The following is a 17,774-nucleotide window of genomic DNA, read 5'->3' on the forward strand; positions in this document are numbered from 1 at the left end:
CAGCAAGTTTGCAGATGATAGTAAACTGGGAGGAGAGATAAATACGCTGGACAGTAGGGATAGGATACAGAGGGATCTAGACAAATTAGAGGATTGGGCCAAAAGAAATCTGATGAGGTTCAACAAGGACAAGTGCTGAGTCCTGTACTTAGGACTGAAGAATCCCATGCATTGCTACAGACTAGGGACTGAATGGCTAGGCAGCAGTTCTGCAGAAAAGGACCTAGGGGTTACAGTGGAAGAGAAGCTGGATATGAGTCAACAGCGTGCCCTTGTTGCCAAGAAGGCCAATGGCATTTTGAGCTGTGTAAGTAGGGGCATTGCCAGCAGATTGAGGGACGTGATCGTTCCCCTCTATTCAACATTAGTGAGGCCTCATCTGGAGTACTGTGTCCAGTTTTGGGCCCCACACTACAAGAAGAATGTGGAAAAATTGGAAAGCGTCCAATGGAGGGCAACAAAAACGATTAGGGGACTGGAACACATGATTTACGAGGCGAGGCTGAGGGAACTGGGATTGTTTAGTCTGCAGAAGAGAAGAATGAGGGGGGATTTGACAGCTGCTTTCAACTACCTGAAAGGTGGTTCCAAAGAGGATGGATCTAGACTGTTCTCAGTCTTAACAGATGACAGAACGAGGAGGAATGGTCTCAAGTTGCAGTGGGGGAGGTTTAGGTTGGATATTAGGAAAAACTTTTTCACTAGGAGGGTGGTGAACCACTGGAATGAGTTACCTTGGGAGGTGGTGGAATCTCCTTCCTTAGAAGTTTTTAAGGTCAGGCTTGACAAAGCTCTGGCTGGGATGATTTAGTTGGGCATTGGTCTTGCTTTGAGCAGGGGGTTCACAGAATCACAGAATATCAGGGTTGGAAGGGACCTCAGGAGGTCATCTAGTCGCTATGCCCCTACTTATACATCCCAAAATGCCATTGGCCTTCTTGGCAACAAGGGCACACTGCTGACTCATATCCAGCTTCTCGTCCACTGTAACCCCTAGGTCCTTTTCCGCAGAACTGCTGCCTAGCCATTCGGTCCCTAGTCTGTAGCTGTGCATTGGGTTCTTCCGTCCTAAGTGCAGGACCCTGCACTTATCCTTAGTGAACCTCATCAGGTTTCTTTTGGCCCAATCCTCCAATTTATCTAGGTCCCTCTGTATCCTATCCCTGCCCTCCAGCGTATCTACCACTCCTCCTAGTTTGGTATCATCCGCAAATTTGCTGAGAGTGCAATCCACACCATCCTCCAGATCATTTATGAAGATATTGAACAAAACCGGCCCCAGGACCGACCCCTGGGGCACTCCACTTGATACCGGCTGCCAACTAGACATGGAGCCATTGATCACTACCTGTTGAGCCCGACAATCTAGCCAACTTTCTACCTACCTTATAGCGCATTCATCCAGTCCATACTTCTTTAACTTGCTGACAAGAATACTGTGGGAGACCATGTCAAAAGCTTTGCTAAAGTCAAGGAACAATACATCCACTGCTTTCCCTTCATCCACAGTACCAGTAATCTCATCATAGAAGGCGATTAGATTAGTCAGGCATAACCTTCCCTTGGTGAATCCATGCTGACTGTTCCTGATCACTTTCCTCTCATCTAAGTGCTTCAGGATTGATTCCTTGAGGACCTGCTCCATGATTTTTCCGGGGACTGAGGTGAGGCTGACTGGCCTGTAGTTCCCAGGATCCTTCTTCTTCCCTTTTTTAAAGATGGGCACTACATTAGCCTTTTTCCAGTCATCCGGGACTTCCCCCGTTCGCCACAAGTTTTCAAAGATAATGGCCAATGGCTCTGCAATCACATCCGCCAACTCCTTTAGCACTCTCGGATGCAACTCGTCCGGCCCCATGGACTTGTGCACGTCCAGCTTTTCTAAATAGTCCCTAACCACCTCTTTCTCCACAGAGGGCTGGCCATCTACTCCCCATGCTGTGATGCCCAGTGCAGCAGTCTGGGAGCTGACCTTGCTAGTGAAGACAGAGGCAAAAAAAGCATTGAGTACATTAGCTTTTTCCACATCCTCTGTTGCTAGGTTGCCTCCCTCATTCAGTAAGGGGCCCACACTTTCCTTGGCTTTCTTCTTGTTGCCAACATACCTGAAGAAACCCTTCTTGTTACTCTTGACATCTCTTGCTAGCTGCAGCTCCAGGTGCGATTTGGCCCTCCTGATTTCATTCCTACATGCCCGAGCAATATTTTTATACTCTTCCCTGGTCATATGTCCAACCTTCCACTTCTTGTAAGCTTCTTTTTTATGTTTAAGATCCGCTAGGATTTCACCGTTAAGCCAAGCTGGTCGCCTGCCATATTTACTATTCTTTCGACACATCGGGATGGTTTGGACTAGATTACCTCCTGAGGTCCCTTCCAACCCTGACATTCTATGATTCTATGAAAGGAACATGTCTGAACATGCAGGATCTTCAAGTGAGTAAAGATTTTTATTTATTTATTTTTTTTTTTATTTCATACCTTTTTCTTAAGGACTGCCTGTCTTCCTTCTGGACTATTCTTGAACTCTCATGTTTGAGCAAAAAATATAATTGTTACTTTATGGTACTATCATTTTAGATGCAGTTGTGATAAAAAATAAACAGCTGTAATAGGCAGATCTTCCTTTTACAATTTCACCTTTAAAGTAGTACCGAGTGTCAGTGAATGTAATGAGTAATACTAAATGAGCAGTACGTGAATCATAATTAAATAACTGCATTGACTTATTTTGTTTAGGAGAATTGATCCTCAACATACAGGATTCTGAAGACTATCCACCTTCAAAATCACCATCATTTTCTATAGTTTCAGAGTTATCTGCCATGATAGTGTTTCAGTCACATCACGTATGTCACATAGCCACAGTAGCAAAAAGAAAAAAAAATTCTCCATCATCCAGAAACAACCATACATAAGTTTGTGATAAGAACCAGCAGATTACAAAAAAGAGGTAACTGATGAAAAAATTGCCCAGTTTGTTTATGCAACAAACTCTCCTTTCCATATGATTGAGAACCCACACTTCATTATCATGGTTCAGTCATTACGACCAGGATACAGTCCACTCAACAGAGCAGATGTCGCAGGCAAATTGCTGGATAAAGTGTATGAAAGAGAAATTGAGCAGCGTGCAAAAAGTCTAGAGGGTAAAATTGTTAATTTGAGTCTTGATGGGTGAAGCAATGACCACAATGATCTTGTTGTATGAGCCTGTATGACAACAGAAGAAGGGAATGTCTTCCTTACAGAAACAATTTGGTACATCAGGAAATGCAAACACAGCAGAATACTTACAAGAAGTAGTAGTAAAAGCTATAACAAACTGTGGAAAAAAATTCAAATGTCTAGTACGCAGCTTGGTCACAGACAATGCTGCAAATGTATCCAAGATGGAAGAAATTATTTAGAAGAGAGTCCCAAGCTAACAACATACAGTTGCAGTGCTCATTTGATGCATCTCCTAGCCAAAGATTTCAGTGTTCCAGAAATAAAGGCTAATGTTGAAATTTCAAAATACTTCCGTAACAACCACTTTGCAGCAGCTGCTCTGAAAAAAAGTGGGAGGACCCAAGCTAACTCTCCCACAAAACCTGCGATGGAACTCAGTAGTGGACTGTTTTGAGCACTGTATCAAGAACTGGCCTAATCGGATGACAGTTTGTGAACAAAATCGTGAAAAAATAGATGGCACTGTCACAGCCAAAGTTATCAACACTGGGCTTAAGAGAAACGTTGAACACATGCTGAGTATCCTGAAGCCTATTTCTGTAGCCTTGAACAAAATGCAGGGAAATAGCTGTTTTATTGCTGACGCTGTTGAAATTTAGAAGGAACTGAGTGAGATCTTAAAAAGAGAAATGTGCAATGACAGAGTTAAATTATAAGCATTAAAAAAAGAATGGGACATGCACAAGCTCATTTTCTTGCAAATATTCTCAATACTCAGTATCGGGGTCAAACCTTAACTGCTGAAGAAGAGGAGTTGGCTGTGACGTGACATCCGGCAATCATCCCTCCATAATGCCAACTATAATAAACTTCAGAGCTAAGGGTGAACCATTCAAAAAAATATATGTTTGCTGATGATGTTTTAAAGAAAGTCCCACCAGTGAACTGGTGGAAGTCACGTAAGCACTTGGATTCAGAGACTGTTGAATGATAATCTCACTTTTAACAGCAGTAGCTTCTTCTGTCAGTGTAAAAAGAATATTTTCTTCCTTTGGACTAATTCATTCCAAATTGAGAAATTGTTTGGGACCTGAAAAAGCAGGAAAGCTTGTTTTTCTTTTCCAGATGATGAACAAACAGGAAAATGAAGGTGAAAACAACAGAGTTAGCTGCAGAAGCCAATATTTTAAGTTTCTCATGTTGACCTGGCTGACATAGTTGATTTAATATATATATATAATTTATTTAACTATTTTAGTTAAACTATTTTAATAAAAACAAACCTGATTTTAAAAAACTTGAATGTTTAACTAAATTCAAAAATTAACATGCTTGTTTTGTTAAAATATTATATATTTGCTGATGAAGAAAAAAATCCAGAATACATAACATTGTTGTTTTAATTAAATAAAACAACGTAAATGTCTGTCTGGTGATGTTCTCCTCGTAATACAGCATGGCAAGAAAATCCTCCAAATATTAATGATTAACCTGTTGAGTTGGAGATGGTTCACCTCCCAATGACTTCATAAATATCTGCTTCAATTACCTTTGGTAAATGAAATAACCAAACAATCGTTCATTTTCTGATACAGCTGTAAAACTAATCTGAAAAGTTTTCAAAATAAATCACTTTAAAAATGTATAGCGTGTACCTTCTAAAAATGAAACCTACATCTATCTCTGAGTTGTGAAGAATACGTCTTAAGGTTATAACAACCAACAAGAATGCACTTTTACGTAGAAATCCATGATTAAATCGAGTCTTCCTGACTAGTGATTTAAATCAAATCCACCGTGTCATAAACACTACTGCTTTTACAACGCTGGCTGAGAGTCACTGCAGATGCTGAGAGTGGGGGTGCATTGCTCACTTTCTTTGGGTGTACAAGTCTCTTTTGGGTGGACTCGTTGAGGAGAGCTCATGGTGCGAAGCAGGGCTGTGAAGGCTCTGAGGCTGGGTCCAAGGAGATGGTGAAGCCAAGTGGCTTACTCTAGTGAAAGAGTGATACCTTAAGGGCCTGGCACACTAAAGAGGTACTCCCAGGGACTGTTCCAGAACACTGGAGCTGTGGATCCATGACAGATGCATCTTAATTTTCAGAGGGCTAAATGTCCCACATGACATTTAGATGAGCAAACTAGGGAAACATAGTCTAGATGAAGTTACTATAAGGTGGGTAGAAAACTGATTTTAAAAAACCACACTCAAAGAGTAGGTTTCAGAGTAGCGCCATCAAATGGGGAGGGCATATCTAGTGGGGTCCCACAGGGGTCTGTCCTGGACTGGTACTATTCAATATTTTCATTAATGACTTGGATAACACAGTGGAGAGTATGCTTATTGGATGACATTTAGCTGGTAGGGGTCACAAGCACTTTGAAGGATGAACTAGAATTCAAAAGGACCTTGACAAACTGGAGAATTGGTTGGAAATCAACAAGACTAAAAAATTCAATAAAGGTAAGTGCAAATTACTACACTTAGAAAGAAGAAAAATAAAATGGGGACTAACTGGCTAGGCAGTAATACTGCAGAAAAGGAACTTGGGGTTATAGCGGAGCAAAAATTGAATAGGAGCCAACAGTGGGATGCAGTTGCAAAAAAAGTCTAATACTGGAGCGTATTAACAGAAGTGTTGTAAGTAAGACACACCAAGTACTGTCCTGCCCTACTCAGCACGGCTGAGCAGGAGTACTGTGTCCCGTTCTAGGCATCACATTTTAGGAAAGGTGTGGAAAAATTTGAGGGAGTCCAGAGGAGAGCAACAAAAAGGATAAAAGACTTAGAAAACCTGACCTATAACGAAGGTTAAGAAAAACTGTGCATGTTTAGTCATGAGAAATGAAGACTGAGGGGGACTTCAAATATATTAAGGGCTGCTATAAAGAGGGTGGTGATAATTGTTTTCCACGTCCTCTAAAGGCAAGACAAGAAGTACTTATGGCCTGAATCTGGAGCAAGGAAGATTTAGGTTACATATTAGGTAAAATATTCTTTTAATACAAGGATTAGATATAAGTACTAAAATAGATTACCAGGGAGGTTGTGGAATCCCCGTCTTTGAAGGTTTTTAAGAACAGGTTACACTAACACTTATCAGGGATGGTCTATGGATAGACTTGGTACTGCCTCAGCGCGAGGTCTGGACTTGAGGTCCCTTCCAGACCTATGTTTCTATGATTATATTATAAAGCTTTTTTCTTTTTTTTTTTTATGGCTGGCCACCCACCAAAAAACAGAAAATTCTCATCATCTGTCAAGGAAGATAAAATACCAGTAAATATCTGTGTGTGCATTTTTAAAATAAATATATTAATATGTCAAAATTATTTTTATAAATATGTATATACAATGCGCAGACAGAAATATTTCTTTGTATTTTTATCTTCCTTGACAGGTGAAAAGATTTTTGTTTCATAGGTCACCAGCAATAGAAGACTGTAGTTCATTGGCTTTGTTCTCATTCTGCAGTTCACAGCAATTAAGAGTTGAGGAGGGAAAAAAAAATCCCAAACATTAAATAATCTAGTTCTCTCACTGCCAGGGCAGGATCACTGTCTAGAATATATTTGTTAGTGAGCCTCACTTCAACACTGCTTGTATTAGAAGTTCCCAATTCAGCAAACAGATCAAGTTTAAGTCTTCTTGCTTCAAATGCAAAGCAGTTGTCAGAGAAATTGACCGTACAGAATTATAATGTACTTACCCAGCCCAGATACATTTATAGCTTTCACTGATTTCTTCATTTTATAAAGAACTGTTCGGTCAACATCGAGAGCCTAAAACAAAAAATATGAATAAACATTAAATGCAAATTACAAAACAGCCCTTGGCTGAGTTATATATTGGGGAAAATGTTAATGTCCTACTCATTACCATCTTGGCCAACTCTATTTTGTAATGATTAAATAAAAACAGTTTTTTAAAAATCCATCAGCATGCTGTTTTGCTGCTTCTTGCCACAGAAACTTTCCTTCCTTCCCTCTTCCGTTGGTGATCAACACCACAGTTAAGCCAGTTTTCTTCTAGTGTTACAGTAAGTTTAATATTCCAAAAGAACTGAAAACGTTCACACAGTAAAGCTATTCTTCCTATGTTAAATCATTATTAAAGATGATGGAAACATTTTCATTACACCCTATACTTTGATGCTGATGAAGAACGAAACAACGTCACTTCTCTAGCAACAAGATTAAAAATGACAACTAATTTTGGTTTTCCAAGATAATTTAGTTTATTAATTGTACTTCTGACCACAGGAACTTTCTGACTGCTGTGCTGAACAAAAGAGATAGCAGATATTTCAACAATACAATGACTTGGTCTTTCACTGTTTATTACTATACAAGGCTTTCACAATGACAACATAAAATTCACATTAAAATCATATTCACGATTCTCCAATATCCATAACAAATGTATTTCAAAGGAAGAAACGAAGACAGCAAACCTATTGCCTGCAAAACTGAAGGTGAAATATAGCGAAATAAAGTGAAGCCTACAGTTTTTCTGGGATGCAGAAGAACCTGTGCTCATCAAAACGAAGCAAAACATATTGAAAGTGCAGAGACTTGGAGTCTGGTTTTCATAAGTGGTTAAGAACCCGCAGATATCACTGAAGAATAGTATTACAAACTACCGGTTTTATTATATATACTGTGACAGGGTCGGGCCAGATGGTTACAGGAGAGTGATAGAAGGAAGATATATTAGCCGCAGGTTAAGTAGGTCTATTTTCCCTGGATAAGGTAACAGGGAAGGTTCCAGAACAATCAGGAACTTTCTGGAAACAATTAAGGTAGACAGGCTGATTAGAACACCTGCAGCCAATCAAGAAGCTGCTAGAATCAATTAAGGCAGGCTAATCAGGGCACCTGGGTTTTGAAAAGGAGCTCACTTCAGTTTGTGGTGCGTGCGAGGAGCTGGGAACAAGAGGTGCAAGAAACTGAGAATGAGAAGGTGTACTACTGGAAGTCTGAGAAGTACAAGCATTATCAGACATCAGGAGGAAGGGCCTGTGATGAGAATAAAGAAGGTGTTGGGAGGAGGCCAGGGGGAAGTAGCCCAGGGAGTTGTAGCTGTCAAGCAGCTGTTGCAGGAGCCACTGTAGACAGCTGCAATCCAGAGGGCCCTGGGCTGGAACCCGGAGTGGAGGGCAGGCCCGGGTTCCCCCCACTCCCCCAACTCCCTACTTGATACCGGAGGAGTTGAACTGGACTGTGGGTTCCACCAGAGTGGAAGGTCTCTGGCCTGTTCCCCAATCCACTAGGTGGATCTGCAGACACTTTCCCCATGCTGGCCAGTGATGAGGCTAACTGAATGAACAGCAGATTTGAGCCACGAAAGTGGCCAAACTGAGGGCAGCCGTGAACCTCTGAGGCGAAAAAATCTGCCAATAAGCACAGGACCCACCAAGGCAGAGGAGGAACTTTGTCACAATACTCTTAAACCAAGATCAGGCTACCATGAGATTTTCTACAAAAATATTGTGCCAAATTCATCCTGGCTTAAGTCAATCGACTAATGAAACTGCATCAATGAATTTGACCCACTGTTTACAGTTATCCTACTGTTAATCATTTTTATGTAATTTATAAACCAAACAACACATACCAATCAGTCTCTGGGATCATTTCTAATTATTTAAAAATACTGAGTATAGGAATAAAATTAACAGTGATGTTCAAAAGGGAAGTCTTATGTGGGTCTCATTCAGCTCATGAAGTAGGGAAAAGTCTTTGAAGCATGCTTTGAAGGTCAACAAACTTAGATTTTGACCAAAGACTAGTCAAAGTGAATTCTTAACAGCAGACTGCTTGCTTAGTGCACGCTCACTAGTCATAATGAGTATATGCCCATTTTGCAGGTTCTATACATGTAGGTATTTGTATCATTCTCCTTACAGTGGTAAATAAACACGGAGGTTGCAGCCTACCTATCTCCATGTGCCTAGAGAACTCCAATGAATGAAACAAGTTAAAATCATTCTGAGAAGACATTGTATTTGTTGATGTGGCTCTGCTACCACTCTCTTGGATAATCGAGTCCAAATCTATGCAGCAGAATGAAAAATGTGAATGCAGCCTGGATTCAGTATCCCATTTTTATTCCTCACCATCAAAAAATAAGTAGTTGGAATATGGAATTGAAAGGATTTATGGTGGTGCTGTATGTTTGTGTTTATATTACACACTTGAAATAAAAATACTGTTTTTAACAAGATGCATGCCAAAATGTCATGATGATAACATATACATGTTGTGTTTTGTTCTTTGAGGTATATGTAAAATGTTTAGATTATGCTGAAACTCTGCTGGTTATGTATGCCTACAGACTGATTAATACTGACTGCAAAAAAAACAAAACAAAAAAAAAGCCACTATGTGCATCAAACACAGAAATTCAGTCACTTTTACAATACTTTCCTTACTATTTTTGATCTTTTGTTTGTTTAACTACTGCCCCTAGGCCTGATTCACCACTACTTTACTCCAGTGATCTCAGAGGAATTATTCTAATGTAAAACTGGAACAACATGTTGATGAATCAGACCCTTTATCATTTTAAATGGGAGCTTGTATTTATGTTTCTCTTTTCTTGTGTTAAGAATATTAGCTCTCTTTATTTAGTATGGTTCTTCCTATTCTCTTCTTCCTCCTATTTGCACAGTTTTCAGCACCTGCTAATCATTTTAACAGAAAGCTCCAGCTTTTTTGTACATTTCAACTTCAGTTCTGTATTTCTATTTTTAAAAATATGCACATGCTACATCTACACTCACCAACATGCTCTCAATTTTCCTTTCATTCAGTTTCTCTCTTTGGATTCTTCCAAACACTGTGTCAGAAGCAATGAAACTTAAAATGGCTTCTGATGCTACATCCTCTGGCATTCACGTTCACTAATTTAAAATGCTAAATCAATTCTTTGAACTGGAAGAAAGGCAGCTATATAGTTTTTATGACAGGGTCCTTTTATCCTCATAACTGATGTCTAGTTTTGAATCATGTACTAAAATTTCACTATTGCAAGGTTGTTTATTTTACAATCTATTTATTTTAGCACAAATTTTCTAGGGTGGCCAAATAATTTATTTTCTTGCTCCCAGCCAGCTTCTGTACATGAGTACTTCTACTTGCCTCTTACTAGAAATAACTGCAGTAAATACAATTCTATTTTCTAAAAATCAGTAAATATACTGCATGTTAATTTACAGCAAATATTGCCAATTCTACAGTAATACAACTACAAATCACAGAAATTCCAGGTTAAAAAGAGACCTTCTTGCCCATCCTCCTGCCAGTGCAGAAGATTTCTGTATACTTAAGAAATAAAGTCTTGAGCCCAATCTAGATTTATATGACGAAGAATGGAGTTTCCACTACTAATAATGGGAGGCTACTTGCCAAGCTAATTTATTGTTATTTCTGAACTTATTTGATGCTTCTTTAGTACATCTAGAGATCACAGTTTTGAGAAACTTGCTGTCTAGAATCAGCATGTTTATTTCAGCACGTGGTCATTCTGGTTTTATTTCTGTTCTTTTGAAATTCAACTTTTTCATACTTAAATGCTATATTGAAGCAACAACATACAAAAAAATAAATCAGGGAATTAATTATCTTCACACACATCAGTTTACCTGATCAAAGTGCTTTATTAATTTCAGTTAAGGGGACATCAATCTTTTAAAAAAAAAATTACACTTCTATGTGAAAATTGTTTTATTTACTATGGGTATAAGAAACATCGAAGATTCCTGTAGCTGAAGGAGATTGGAAATTTTTTTCAGTTTGTTTACTTTGTGCATTTGACAGTTCTCTGTCTACTGAAGCTTTAATATTACTGCATGTTCAATTGGCCAGTTTCCCCCTTTGTTTGTGTGGGTCCTTCACACAGCAACAGGAGACAAAGGCCATTTAAAGAAAGAAAATGATTGTAAAGCCACACACAACTGGCATGAGGGAGGTTTAATATGTGAAACTATTTTTACTCTTTTTTAAACTGACTAGAATTCAAATTGGTTATTGTTAATTAGCCACACCTAAAAGCTATAGTTCCAAAAGCAACCATAGATCAGACACATGGCAAATATATTTTAGGACATAAATGTAACAGGCTATTCAGAAAGATAAGGTGTTACATATATGCAAGGGGTGCCATGGGAACAATAAATTGAGAATTTTAAAATGACAACTTAAGAAACTCAAAACTGTAACATTTCATTGATATAGCTTAAGTGCTTTGAATATAAAACAACCGATTCAGATTACTGTCACCAGCTTTAACAAGTCCAGCTTTACTGAATATGATTTAACAAAAGGAATTTCACCAATGAGTATATCAGAGAAAGTAACAAAAGAGGAGTTTCTTTTTGTTAACCTAACTTATTTCAAAACATACAGCCCTGTAAAAATAGTTGGAGTCACTAAGAGACCACTGACTGGCAAACTAAATGGACTTGGTTCCATAAGCCAGTTTCCACTGTTAACCACTGCAATGCTTTCCAACTCTGAACAATAAGATGCACCATACTGTTCAGAGTCAAACCTATCTTCCCATAGAGAAATCAGTCCCAGTTTTACTGATGCTGGCTGCAATGTTGCTCCACATCTGTTTTATAGATCATAGTCTATTAGGGCATTTACTCATAAAAAAGCCTGTATGGGTCTATTTCCTATTGTGCAGAAGGAGTCAAAGCTGTTGGGAAACACAACACCCACAAATCGATTGATGTTTTACAACTAAAGAAACTTGAAACTACCAACAATCTATAGTTCTAGCGATCCTAAAGAAGCAGTGGCAATTTAGCAATTTAAGTCTAAATCACCTGAACTGGAATCCCCAAGCTGGGATCCCAATTGTGCAGTATATAAGAGTATCCATTTCAAATACATTAACAGATTCACAGATTCCAAAGCCACAGGGGACCATTGAGATAATCTAGTGTGACCTCCTGAATAACACAGGCCCCAAAAATAATTCCTAAAAAATATTTTTTTTTAAAAAGCATCAAATCTTGATTTAATAAATGTCATGGATGGAGAATCCACCATGACTCTAGGTTAATTATGCTCATCGTGAGGGATTTATGCCTTATTTCCAGTCCATATTTGTTTAGCTTCAACTTCCAGTCACTGGGTTATGTTACACCTTTCTCTGCAAGATTGAAGGGCTCATTACTAAATATTTGTTTCCCATGTAGATACTTTAGACTAATCAAGTCATCCCCTAACCTTCTCTTTGTTAAACTAATTAGATAGACTCATGGAACTCAATCGCTATAAGGCAGGGATTGGCAACCTTTGGCATGCAGCCCATCAGGAAAATCCACTGCCCTCATTGGCCTGGAACGGCGAACTGCGGCCAGTCAGAGCTGCCATCGGCCAAACCTGAGGGTAAACAAACCATTCTGGCCCGCCACTGTATTTCCCTGACTGGCCGCGTGCCAAAGGTTGCCGATCCCTGCTATAAGACATGCTTTCTAAACCTTTAATCATTCCCATGTTCTTCTCTGAACCCTCTCCAATTTATCAACATCCTTCTTGAATTATGGACACCAGAATTGGACACAATATTGCAGCAGCACTCACACCAGTGTCAAATATAGAGGTAAAATAACATCTCTGCTCCACTCAAGGATTCTCCTATTTATACATCCCAGGTCACATTAGCTCTTTTGGCCATAGTGTCACACTAGGAGCTCATGTTCAGCTGATTATCCACCATGACCTCCAAATCATTTTCAAAGTCACAGCTTCTAAGAACAGCATCCTCTATCCTTAAGTGTGGCCAACATTTTTTGTTCCTAGATGTATACATTTGCATTTAGCTGTATTAAAAAACACATATTGTTAGCTTGCATCCATCTTACCAAGCATTCAAAATCGCTCTGAATCAATCACCTGTCTTCTTCATTGTTTACCACTCCCCCAGTTTTTGTTATCTACAAAGTTTATCAGTGATGATTTCATGTTTCCTTCCAGGTCATTCATAAAGATGTTAAATAGCATAGAGCCAAGAACTGATCCACGTGGGGCCCCACTTGAAACACATCTGTTTGATGATTCCCTGTTTACAATTACATTTTGAGACCTATCAATTAGCCAGTTTTTAATCCATTTAATGTGTCATGTTAATTTTATATTGTTCTAGTTTTTTTAAAATAAAATGTAGTGCAGTACCAAGTCAGAAGACTTACAGAAGACTAAGTATTTTATCAGCCAAACGTGTAATCTCATTAAAAAGTATCAAATTAGCTTGACAGGATCTGTTTTCCATAAACCCATGCTGATTTCCATTACATTATCCTCCTTTAATTCTTCATTAATCAAGTCCCATATCAGCTGCTCCATTATCTTGCCTGGGATCAATGTGAGGCTGACAGGCTTATATTTACCCAAGTCAGCCCATTTACCCTTTTTTTAAAACTGGCACAACATTAGCTTTCTTCCAGTCTTCTGGAACTTCCCAGCGTTCCAACATTATCAGTCAAGCAATCCTCTCAACCAACTCTTTTAAAACTCTTGGAAGCAAGTTATCTGGACCCTCTGATTTAAAGATTTAAAGACCCTCTGATCTAACTTCAGTAGCTTCTGTTTAACATCCTGCAGAGGGACTAGTGGAATGGAAAGAGTTATCACCACCAAATGATGAGATGATATTTTTTCCTCAAATACAGAACAGAAACATTTACTGAACACTACTGCCCCATTATTGATGATTTTACCATTTCCATCGAACAATGGACCAATAATATTATCAGGACTTTCTTCTTCCTACTATATTTTTAAAATATTCACAAATAAAACATATATCTACTCTAGGCCTCATACAGACACAGATCCAAACAGTTACATCTTAAAAAAAAATCCTACTCTCATTCTGAATTTTAATAATTGCCAGAAAAATATCTGACCATTTTGATAACTGTAGATCCTTTACAAATTTGACAGGTTCCAAGATATTTGGGTAAGTAAAGAACATAATGTCTGCTGCATATGGCTGAGCAAGAAAGGGGCAACCTTCCAGAAGGCAAATGAACACTGGCAAGGTAATAGGTGATTAGTGGGAAGAATGAGCAGAATTAAATCTCTATAATTAGGACTGGTCTTCTTTATAAAAAGGTCACTCAGAAAATAACTACTACTAAATAATAACAGAGACTAAGTATTGAATATTCTTCAATACTCCTTCCAGGAAAACAAAATCTTCTTGCCCTTTTGATGAATACCTCTATGAGATAATGTAAACTCGCTGCTGAATAGAAAATCTGTACACTTTTGTCTACCAGTACTACTATTTATTATCTGTATTATCATAGCATGTAGGGGCCCTATTCATAAACCAGGACCCTATTGTGCTAGGCACTGTACAAACACAGAACAAAGAGATGTCCCTTTCCCCTAATGGCTTAAAATCCAAGCATAAGACAAGGGACAACAGATGGTTACAGCCAGATGGTGGAGTACAAGTAAACCAGGCAGCAGAAGCAGCTGTTAGGGAAAGGAATTTTGCCAACTATAGTCAAAACACAGACAACCCAAATTCTTCGCAATGTTGCAAACTATAATTTCCACAGAACACATGATAATGGAACATAGAAAACCCCAGAGTGAAAGATTGGCAATTACTATTTGTCCAAGGAGGAATGTACCTTTTTAGTGTCGGGATTATAGGAAATCTATTTGGTAAAAGAGGCAGTCACCAACTTCTGGTGTGCGCGGCCCCTGCCGCCGGCTCTGCAGCTCCCATTGGCTGTGAACCACAGCCAATGGGAGCTGCGGGAGCAGCGCCTGTGGGCACAGGCACCGTGCACCACACAGAGCCACCTGGCTGCGCCTCCTTCTGAGGGAAGCGTCGACCGGCCGGAGCCTGCACCCCAACTCCCTGCCCCAGGTCAGAACCCACTCCCGCACCTTAACTCCCTCCCAGACCCTGCATCCCCACCCCAACTCCCTGCCCCAGCCCTGAGCATCCTCCTGCACCCAGAATCCCTCCCAGAGCCCACACCCCAAGCCCCCCTGCACCCCGAACCCCTACCCCAGCCCAGAGCACCCTCCTGCACTCCAAACCCCTCATCCCCAGCCCGCAGCTGGAGCCCTCACTCCCTCCCACACCCCAACCCCTGCCCCAGCCCAAAGCCCCAGCCCACACCCCGAGCCCCTCATTTCTGGCCCCAACCCAGAGCCTGCACCCCCTCTCTCACTCCAACCCCCAGCCCACTGAAAGTGAGGAAGGGAAGGGGAGAGCAAGCAACTGAGGGAGGGGGGCTGGAGTGAGGGACAGGGCCTCAGAAAAGGGACGGGGCAGGGACTCGGGGAAAGGGTGGGGCAAGAGTGTTTAGTTTTGTGCAATTAGAAAGTTGGCAACCCTACCTTCAAGCCTAAAACTGAATGTTCCCCATCAACAATAGATCAGGGTTTACAAAACATATCCAACACCCACTACACCAAGGTGGCCTACAGGCCAAGGTAAAAAATATCTATGATTATCTCCATTGCCTGCCCCCTCTCCCATCTCCACACAAACCTCAAGACCATGCTCCACAAAGTCACATCCCTTTAAAACAGATGTGGACTTCATTTAGTTGAAATATATTGTCAATCAATTCTGTATTAAAATTCATTAAAAATTAAACTGATTGTTAGGAATAGTCAAAAATATAGCATATATTCAATAATTTTTATTGTTTTTTAATAACAGTTGCTGACTTAGAATCATAGAATATCAGGGTTGGAAGGGACCTCAGGAGGTCATCTAGTCCAACCCCCTGCTCAAAGCAGGACCAATCCCCAATTAAATCATCCCAGCCAGGGCTTTGTCAAGCCTGACCTTAAAAACTTCCAAGGAAGGAGATTCTACCACCTCCCTAGGTAACGCATTCCAGTGTTTAACCACCCACCTAGTGAAAAAGTTTTTCCTAATATCCAACCTAAACCTCCCCCCCTGCAACTTGAGACCATTACTCCTTGTCCTGTCATCTTCTACCACTGAGAATAGTCTAGAACCATCCTCTCTGGAACCACCTCTCAGGTAGTTGAAAGCAGCTATCAAATCCCCCCTCATTCTTCTCTTCTGCAGACTAAACAATCCCAGTTCCCTCAGCCTCTCCTCATAAGTCATGTGTTCCAGACCCCTAATCATTTTTGTTGCCCTTCGCTGGACTCTCTCCAAGTTATCCACATCCTTCTTGTAGTGTGGGGCCCAAAACTGGACACAGTACTCCAGATGAGGCCTCACCAATATCGAATAGAGGGGAACGATCACGTCCCTCGATCTGCTCGCTATGCCCCTACTTATACATCCCAAAATGCCATTGGCCTTCTTGGCAACAAGGGCACACTGCTGACTCATATCCAGCTTCTCGTCCACTGTAACCCCTAGGACCTTTTCCGCAGAACTGCTGCCTAGCCATTCGGTCCCTAGTCTGTAGCTGTGCATTGGGTTCTTCTGTCCTAAGTGCAGGACCCTGCACTTATCCTTAGTGAACCTCATCAGGTTTCTTTTGGCCCAATCCTCCAATTTGTCTAGGTCCCTCTGTATCCTATCTCTGCCCTCCAACGTATCTACCACTCCTCCCAGTTTAGTATCATCCGCAAATTTGCTGAGAGTGCAATCCACACCATCCTCCAGATCATTTATGAAGATACTGAACAAAACCGGCCCCAGGACCGACCCCTGGGGCACTCCACTTGACACCGGCTGCCAACTAGACATGGAGCCATTGATCACTACCTGTTGAGCCCGACAATCTAGCCAACTTTCTACCCACCTTATAGTACATTCATCCAGCCCATACGTCTTTAACTTGCTGACAAGAATACTGTGGGAGACCGTGTCAAAAGCTTTGCTAAAGTCAAGAAACAATACATCCACTGCTTTCCTTTCATCCACAGAATCAGTAATCTCATCATAGAAGGCGATTAGATTAGCCAGGCATGACCTTCCCTTGGTGAATCCATGCTGACTGTTCCTGATCACTTTCCTCTCATCTAAGTGCTTCAGGATTGATTCCTTGAGGACCTGCTCCATGATTTTTCCGGGGACTGAGGTGAGGCTGACTGGCCTGTAGTTCCCAGGATCCTCCTTCTTCCCTTTTTTAAAGATGGGCACTACATTAGCCTTTTTCCAGTCATCTGGGACTTCCCCCGTTCGCCACAAGTTTTCAAAGATAATGGCCAATGGCTCTGCAATCACATCCGCCAATTCCTTTAGCACTCTCGGATGCAACTTGTCCGGCCCCATGGACTTGTGCACGTCCAGCTTTTCTAAATAGTCCCTAACCACCTCTTTCTCCACAGAGGGCTGGCCATCTACTCCCCATGTTGCGATGCCCAGCGCAGCAGTCTGGGAGCTGTCCTTGTTAGTGAAGACAGAGGCAAAAAAAGCATTGAGCACATTAGCTTTTTCCACATCCTCTGTCACTAGGTTGCCTCCCTCATTCAGCTTGTATTTGAAAAGCTACAGTGCTGGTCAATTATTACGATGTATTTATCAAGTCAGTCATCAAATGTTCAGATTGATCAAATAATTCACCTAGCAATTTTCAAAAAGTCCTATGTACTACATTTCTCTTGCTTTTGTTATATTTTCTTTC

At 40.5% G+C, this 17,774-nt stretch overlaps 1 protein-coding gene across 4 annotated transcripts in view; it reads right to left on the reverse strand.

Moving 5' to 3' along the window:
• The window catches only part of ASAP2 (ArfGAP with SH3 domain, ankyrin repeat and PH domain 2), a 174,208-nt gene that overhangs the window by 132,488 nt on the left and 23,946 nt on the right, over positions 1–17,774 (reverse strand). For all 4 annotated transcript variants that reach the window (XM_074947676.1, XM_074947678.1, XM_074947679.1 and 1 more), the window contains exon 2: positions 6,882–6,954. In XM_074947676.1, coding sequence (XP_074803777.1) covers positions 6,882–6,954 — 73 coding nt within the window. The remainder of the gene's footprint in view (positions 1–6,881; positions 6,955–17,774) is intronic.

The sequence above is a fragment of the Natator depressus genome, chromosome 3 (genome assembly GCF_965152275.1).
Source record: "Natator depressus isolate rNatDep1 chromosome 3, rNatDep2.hap1, whole genome shotgun sequence".
Lineage (NCBI taxonomy): Eukaryota > Metazoa > Chordata > Testudines > Cheloniidae > Natator > Natator depressus.